A 7,163-nucleotide genomic window follows, 5' to 3' on the forward strand; every position below is an offset into this window, starting at 1 on the left:
TCCATCGACAGTCAAGAAATGCACCATTAATCCACAGGCTCAACAGGCACAAATCTGCAGCCTTGAGCAAACTGTGACACCTTTCAAAAGGGGGTCTGCCTGTCCTTTCTGAATGCATCCCCCCCCTCCCCCCCCAGCTGAGTCAGAAGGCAAACTTTCCGGGCATTTCCCCACAAAAAGTTTTATTTGTGAAATAGATGTTATCAATTCAAATGAAGACCATTAACAAGATGAGATAATCTCAACTTCAAAAAACTTTATTTTTGTCTCATCCATCAAGGGCACAGGATACCTTCATCAGCTCCAGCTTTTGCTTTTCTCCTTACAGATTCTGTTCCATCACCTAAAACCCAGGGTTATCCTGTGTGGGCAGCTTCCTAGAACCAAAAGATACTTTCGACTGCTGGGTTAAGTTTGCTCATGCAAACTGTGCAAGCACAAGCTGCACTATTTAAAGCAGCAAGATTCCAAGCTGCCCAATAAAACCCACAAACGTCTACATCAGGATGTACCCAAGTCGTACTGGGGAAGAGTCAAGTTTCACCCCACTTGGGTTATCACTAGTAAACTCAACAAACGGACATCACCATAGTTAAGTCTACTACTCAGACACTGCCAGGCACCCCACAGCACATTCCCGTGTCCAAGATGGCAACGTCCTTCAGAAACAATGTTGAGATCATCAGAATTGGGAAGTCACTGCTCCAGAGCAGTTGTTGGACTCCACCCTCCCACCTTCAGTGCCTCGTGAAGACTCATTAAGCTGCCAAGAATCAAGCCTACGTATCCTAACTTGCCTCTCTTCATAAGCCCCTTGAATGTGAAACTAACCCAAACTTTTTTTTAAAAAGCTACTTTATCAGGGCACAACTATCTTTTCTATAGCTACTAGCTTCAAACACACAAAATGCTCATCTGATGACCAGTGGCCGTCGTGCCCATGGTCTTGCTGACTAGATCTAGATACTAACAAGCTTACAGTGGACCATCACTGGTCAATTAAACTAGCTTCGTACTGAAAAAGTGGCTTAAACCAAGGTACTCTGTACTTGCGGTGAAACGACTGGTCTACGGAAATTCGTCATTTTTGTATACAAATGGCTCGTCTACCAAGCAAAACCAGATATAGACCAAGCTCAAGCTTCAAGATACAAAGAACCTAAATAATGGATGTATTTCTCTGTATACTCAATGTAGGTTTTTGACACTTCGTTGAATAAACAAGTTTATTTGTAAATTTAGTCAACATACATAATTGACCTAAAGACTTCAATAGAAGGTTAGTTTTTAAAACCACTTGGAAGGCCACCTCTATAAAGTGATTTTTCCAGGACCATGTTATCAGATGTAACCTAACCCGACACCACCTTAACTGGCAGAGGCTCAAGAAGCTGGAGTTGTGTGCCCCTCTCCCACAGCAAGTTTACTCTAAGGGTTATTATAATACAAACTCCACAAGGAAAAGAACTTCGGTATGGTTTCCTCTTTGTAGAGAAAAAACCTAGTTATGAGACCAGTCACAACACAAAGAAAAGCTGCACTAACTAGTATAGAATATTAGTAACAGATGATGCTGGTGTGAATAACTTGTATTATATTCTAGAGCCCTTATAAATAAAATCCCCCCCTTAGTGTTTGCATTAATCAGCTAGAGGGTTAGTTAACATGTGGTAGAATGAGGACTTATGCAAGGTATAATTTGCAAAGCAGTTTACTCTCATGAAAACAAGTGCAGTCTAGTTAGGAGAAAACCAACTGGACTTTAAATTACACACACCTTAATGACAAGACTCCCCACCACATGTGAATGTAAAACATTTAATTTAAAAATGTTGACACTACAATATATAAAATAGCTATTATAAATGCACATAGTGTATTCTATAGCTGCCAGTTTTACTTTTTTTTTTTTTTTTTTTTTTTTTTTTTTTTAAGGAAACTGTAAGTTACACTGTGGTTAAGACTTGTATCTTCACCCTTGAAAAAGCCCACATTCTATCACAGTGATGTATGGTCAGACTTAACAGCCCCAATTGTTAAACACTTGGATCAAGTCATAACCAGTTTTATTGCAAAAGGACCCTGTACACATTTATCAATTCTAGTACCTTAATAGCTACCCAACAAGTCATTAACATACAGAAACATGCATCATGAGAAGCAAGAAATATCACCCATCCCTTCTGCATATTAGCAACTTGTCACTCCTGAGCAACAGTGCTCACATCACTGAGGTCTGTGAACAGTCACTTTTCGCATTCATCCTGAGTGAAAGATGGAATGACTTAAGTACAAATGCAACATATTATAAACAATTTCTTACAAAAAAAGTCACAAATTAAACCAAAGTATTTTACAGAATTTACTACAAAACACCATAAAAACTGCCTTCACTTAAGCTCTCTCTCCCCGTATCCGGCGAGCCAACTGGATGTCTTTGGGCATGATGGTGACTCTCTTAGCGTGGATGGCACACAGATTAGTATCTTCAAATAAACCCACCAGGTACGCTTCACTGGCCTCCTGTGGAGCACAAGAGCCACACCATTAAACTCTCTCCGAGGACGAGAAGCCACGCAGAAGCCCTCCGACCCTACTCCAGCCACGCTCGTCTTACCTGCAGCGCACCAATGGCGGCACTCTGAAACCTCAGATCGGTTTTGAAATCCTGGGCGATCTCCCTCACCAACCTCTGGAAAGGCAGCTTCCGGATCAGAAGCTCGGTCGATTTCTGGTAACGACGGATCTCTCGAAGCGCAACGGTCCCGGGCCTGCAGCGGGCAGGAGAGTGTAAGCGGATCCCCGAGAGAGGACAGCGCTCCCGCTTGGGGGCCGCGCGCCGCCGGGTCATTGTTTTCCTTCCGCCTCGCCTACCTGTAGCGATGAGGCTTTTTCACCCCGCCAGTAGAGGGAGCACTTTTCCTGGCGGCTTTAGTGGCCAGCTGCTTACGGGGCGCTTTCCCACCCGTAGATTTACGAGCAGTCTGCTTGGTTCGGGCCATTTTCTTTTACCTAAAGAAGACACCCGTGACTCTCGGGCCGTGGCGCTAGCCTCCCGGGGGCGGAGGATGGGACGGGCTCGGCGCCCCTGCCCTTCCGCCTCTTTGCCGCGGCAGATGGCCCGGGGCCGCCGCCTCCTCCCCCTCCCCTAATGACTCAGGCTGCGAGGAGCGGCGGCGGCGGCCTCCCCCGGGAGGGGGAGCGCGGGGAGGAGTCACTTCCCCTCCTCGACGGGCGGAGGCCCCGCTTGCCCGGAACCCGGCGTCGGGACCTCTGAATCACCACCGGGAAAGAGGCGGAGACGCGGTTCCGGAACGAAGCCCCAAGGGAAAACCTCCCGGCCCCACACCCGACACGAGCGGCCCGCACCGGCCAGCGCTCCGTTCCCAACGGCTGCGGCCCGCGGCATCAATGGCTGCCGGGGCCTCGAACAAAGAGTAAAACCGCCAACACTTACCCAACGCCGAAGTCTTAGGCCGCTTCTCCGATCGTCGCGCCGCTCCTGCTCCCCAATGAAGAGCCGCAGTCGCCGAGCAAAGAAAAGAGGACCCTCCAACGAACGACCAAACCGCTCTGTGCTCCAAGCCCCCCCTTTGCCTCCGCTTTTATACCCACGCTTCACGCTGCGTCTCTGCGTCATAGGGGATTCATTTGCATACACCAACGACTTTTTCTATTGGCGGGAGCTTTCGCCGACGCGCTGACATCCCCGACACAAAGGCCGTGCTTCGGCCCCGCTCCCGGATTGGTGGGTATCTAGGCCGCTGATTGGCTGTTAAAGTGGCCTGATGATTGGATGAATGCAAAGAGGAATGGGCGAATCAGAGGTTAGCACGAAGCGGCTCTTCTGATTGGATAAAATGAAGCTATGTTTGGATCCTTCCCTTGGTTCCAAAGCTCTACAATAGAAAGTCAATGCAAATGAATTGCATTGGTCTCTATCAGGGCTTAAGGGTACGGGATGGGCAGGAGCCTAACCATAGATGCATCTCGCTAATAAAATGCAGGAGGAGAAGTTACTTTAAGGAAGTTTTTGCAAATATTTTCCGTTGTAAAATAAAATGTGTTCCCTGTGATTATTTACTTTCACATTTTGATAGTTATGTACACAGTGTACAAAATTAGAATTCAGCAAATCGTATTACATCACCAAGTATTTTAGACATCACGCATATACATTTTAATCAAAAGGCAGTTCTTTTGTTTGGTGGTGTAGGTAGGAGTAAATAGTAGATACAAAGAAAAATGTCAATAAATGATTTTATGCTTCCTGTTCTGTATGTTCTCAGACCATCACAAATTACATTACATTGTGATTTCAACATGCTTAAGAAGTAACCTACTAAGCAGCATATTTTGAATTACCTAATTCAACTGAATGAAATGACTACAGCCAGAATGGGAATAGTCCTAGAACAGCATTTGCATGTCCATAAAGAATAAAGAAAACTAAATTAAATATGTGTCCTTGTATTTAATGGTATATTCTGGTAGATATTTCAAGAAACGTGACAAATGTATAAAAATGGTAATCCCTACCTTTGCCTAAATAAATGTCTTTGATGTTTTGTAATACTCAGTTCTCCTGATGACACAGGTATATAAAATATCAAAGCAGGCTTAAGGTTAAGACCAGCCAAACAAAGCTCAGAACATTGAAATAGAGCTTTGGGCATTTTACTCCATTGTTCCTACTCTGGCTTCACAGAATTTTTTTCACAAAAATTTTATTTTTAAGTAATCTCTACACCCAGCGTCGGGCTCGAATTCACTACCCTGAGATCAAGAATCACACGTTCCACTGACTGAGCTAGGTAGGCACCCCTGAATATTTTTAAATTTACCAAAATAAAAGGTGTAGATGTTAACCAGATAATTAGTGTACATAAAGACAAATACCTCAAAAATTTACTTGTGACACTGAAGGTCTCCTCTCAGTATCAACAGTGAGGGGGAAAATGCACAATTTGAAAAATCGGGTATGGCAAAAATGGCTTTGACCCAATCTCCGGTATCAAATTCCTCTCATTTCAGCCCTCTCAATCTTAACAGATACAATTTGTATTTAATTATCACATACCTAAACTTTTATGCGGCAATTTGGTCAACCTTAATTTCTGCATTCTTCCCAAAATTTACAGTAGGGCAAAAATTAAGCTTTCTGTTTCATTCATGTGATGCTAAGAAACCAAGACGGAGACTCTCGCCCTGTCCTCAGAACCTGTGTAAAGCCAAGAATCAAGGTACTGGTTAGATCCCACATAGAAAGCCGTCGAATGATCTGGGATGTAACCAGAAAAATACCCTGCAAGGGTTAACTTTTTTTGACCGCCCAAATGTACTGGAGAAGAAATGGGCTCGCAAGTTAACAATCCTTTTGTGTTCCAAGGATTTTCTAAAAGATCCAGAATCCTGTCTGTCCCAAGCCTCCAGAGGACAGACACTCCGGTTTTGCTTTTCTTTTTGCAGTTAATTACTAGAGGAGAACTAAAATTGCCCCATGAGAAGCTAGGTATAGATTTACATTTATCCATTTAAAGGATGGTTAGTGAAAATAGTTTCTTTCTTCCTCGGGCGGTTATACAGATTTCTTTTTTTCCTAAATTGGTACCGGGGCAGAAAAGACAACACAGGAAATGGGGAAGAACTGAAAATGTTTATACAATCAAAACAATGTACAAGTGATGCAGCATGTAAGCTACTTAGTCCTTGTTCTGCCATGTGCTTGCTGAGTAACTCTGTGCAAATTCTCTAAGTTTCGGTTTCCTCTTTTGTAAATAAAGCAGTTTGGATGATATCATCTCCCAATTTTGCCAGTACCAACTCATTCTGAGGCTTATGGTATACACTTACTGAAAGCCTAGTGCTATGAACTGTATTTCTTCATTCAAATCACACTCGGGAATTTTGGGAATAACATACAAACCAATTACCCGGATTTAGTAACAGGGTTAAAGCAATACTACAACTTTTATTTGTCCTTTTGGAATTTTTTTTATCTTCACACGCCCCTAGTGGTTAAACAGTTGATTTGGCCTGTTTGGGAAATACCAGTTTCTCAACTTTGTAGGCTGACAATTTGGCTTCTGATGTGAGGCTATTCGGAACTAAATAAAATAAGTATGTGTCATTCTTAAGCATTAACGATTTTCCGTTCACCCCACCCTCCGTCACTCCCAAGATTACCGGGAATGTTTTCCTTTACGTGACAATCATTAGTTAACAAAATCCTATCTAATCATGTATAAATCGGTCTTAAAAACAATGGATTCAAATAGACTCAATACGGAAAACAAATTAATTAATTTATTTTGAGGGGGAGAGAGAGAGAGCACACGAGATGCGGAGAGGCAGACAGGGGCTCCAGGCTCTGAGCTGTCAGCACAGAGCCAGACGACGCAGGGCTCGAACTCACTAGTTGTGAGATTATGACCTGAGCCAAAGTCGGATGCTTAACCGACTGAGCCACCCAGGTGCCCCTGGAAAACAAAGTTAAATGACAAGTGTCAATGCATCACGAAGAGCTTTGTAAAGCTCACAGCGTGCCTAGGTCAGAGAAATTGGATTATTTTACAAAATCCACGTTGTGAACTTTGCTGGACTAGCGGGAAGCAAGGACGAGAAACATAGAAAGCCTGCCAACCGGAGCACAAAACTGTAGTGGATTATTAATTGCCCCGCCCCTACTCAAACCCAAGATCTGCCTTTGGACCCTGTGTGACACTTCTCAACACCCCTGCAACTTGCCAGTGTAATTGAGACTGTTCTAGACGGAGATTAAATTCGTCTTTGGCCCCTAATGTACTGGAAACAAGTTGGTCAGGCCAGGTGTCAAGTTGAGAAGGGACCCAAGTGGAGTTCCAGGTTTCAGGGCGGGTAAAGGTTTATGAAGCGCCTCAGCAAAGATGCGGGAATACTGTGCCGTGTAGCGCTACTTTAGCAAAGATTTCTAAGACTGACTTCTAGCAGACACACTTTCTTCCATGCCTCCCCAGCTAGGCCGGCCCCAAGAATAAGGATGTTGGAGAAGTACTGCAGGTGTCTGCAGCACAAAGGCCCAGAGCTAAAAACGGACAGTACAGGTTCTTAAGCACACGGTTGGGGCCGGCATCAGAACTGAGCCCAAACTCTACTAACTCCGGTGGCGAAGTAATCATTACACT

General features: G+C 44.1%; 1 protein-coding gene across 1 annotated transcript; it reads right to left on the reverse strand.

Annotated features, from left to right (window-relative positions):
• Window positions 1–236: 236 nt before the first annotated feature.
• H3-3B (H3.3 histone B) lies at window positions 237–3,596 on the reverse strand. The gene is made up of 4 exons (XM_060645371.3): window positions 3,458–3,596; window positions 2,875–3,012; window positions 2,618–2,771; window positions 237–2,523 (listed from the first exon to the last, which is right to left on the reverse strand). Exons 2-4 carry the CDS (start codon window positions 3,000–3,002, stop codon window positions 2,395–2,397), a joined length of 411 nt encoding a protein of 136 aa, XP_060501354.1. The 5' UTR covers window positions 3,003–3,012; window positions 3,458–3,596; the 3' UTR covers window positions 237–2,394.
• Between the last annotated feature and the right edge of the window lie 3,567 nt (window positions 3,597–7,163).

Source organism: Panthera onca, chromosome E1 (assembly GCF_046562875.1).
Source record: "Panthera onca isolate mPanOnc1 chromosome E1, mPanOnc1 haplotype 2, whole genome shotgun sequence".
In the NCBI taxonomy this organism is placed as follows: Eukaryota; Metazoa; Chordata; class Mammalia; order Carnivora; family Felidae; genus Panthera; species Panthera onca.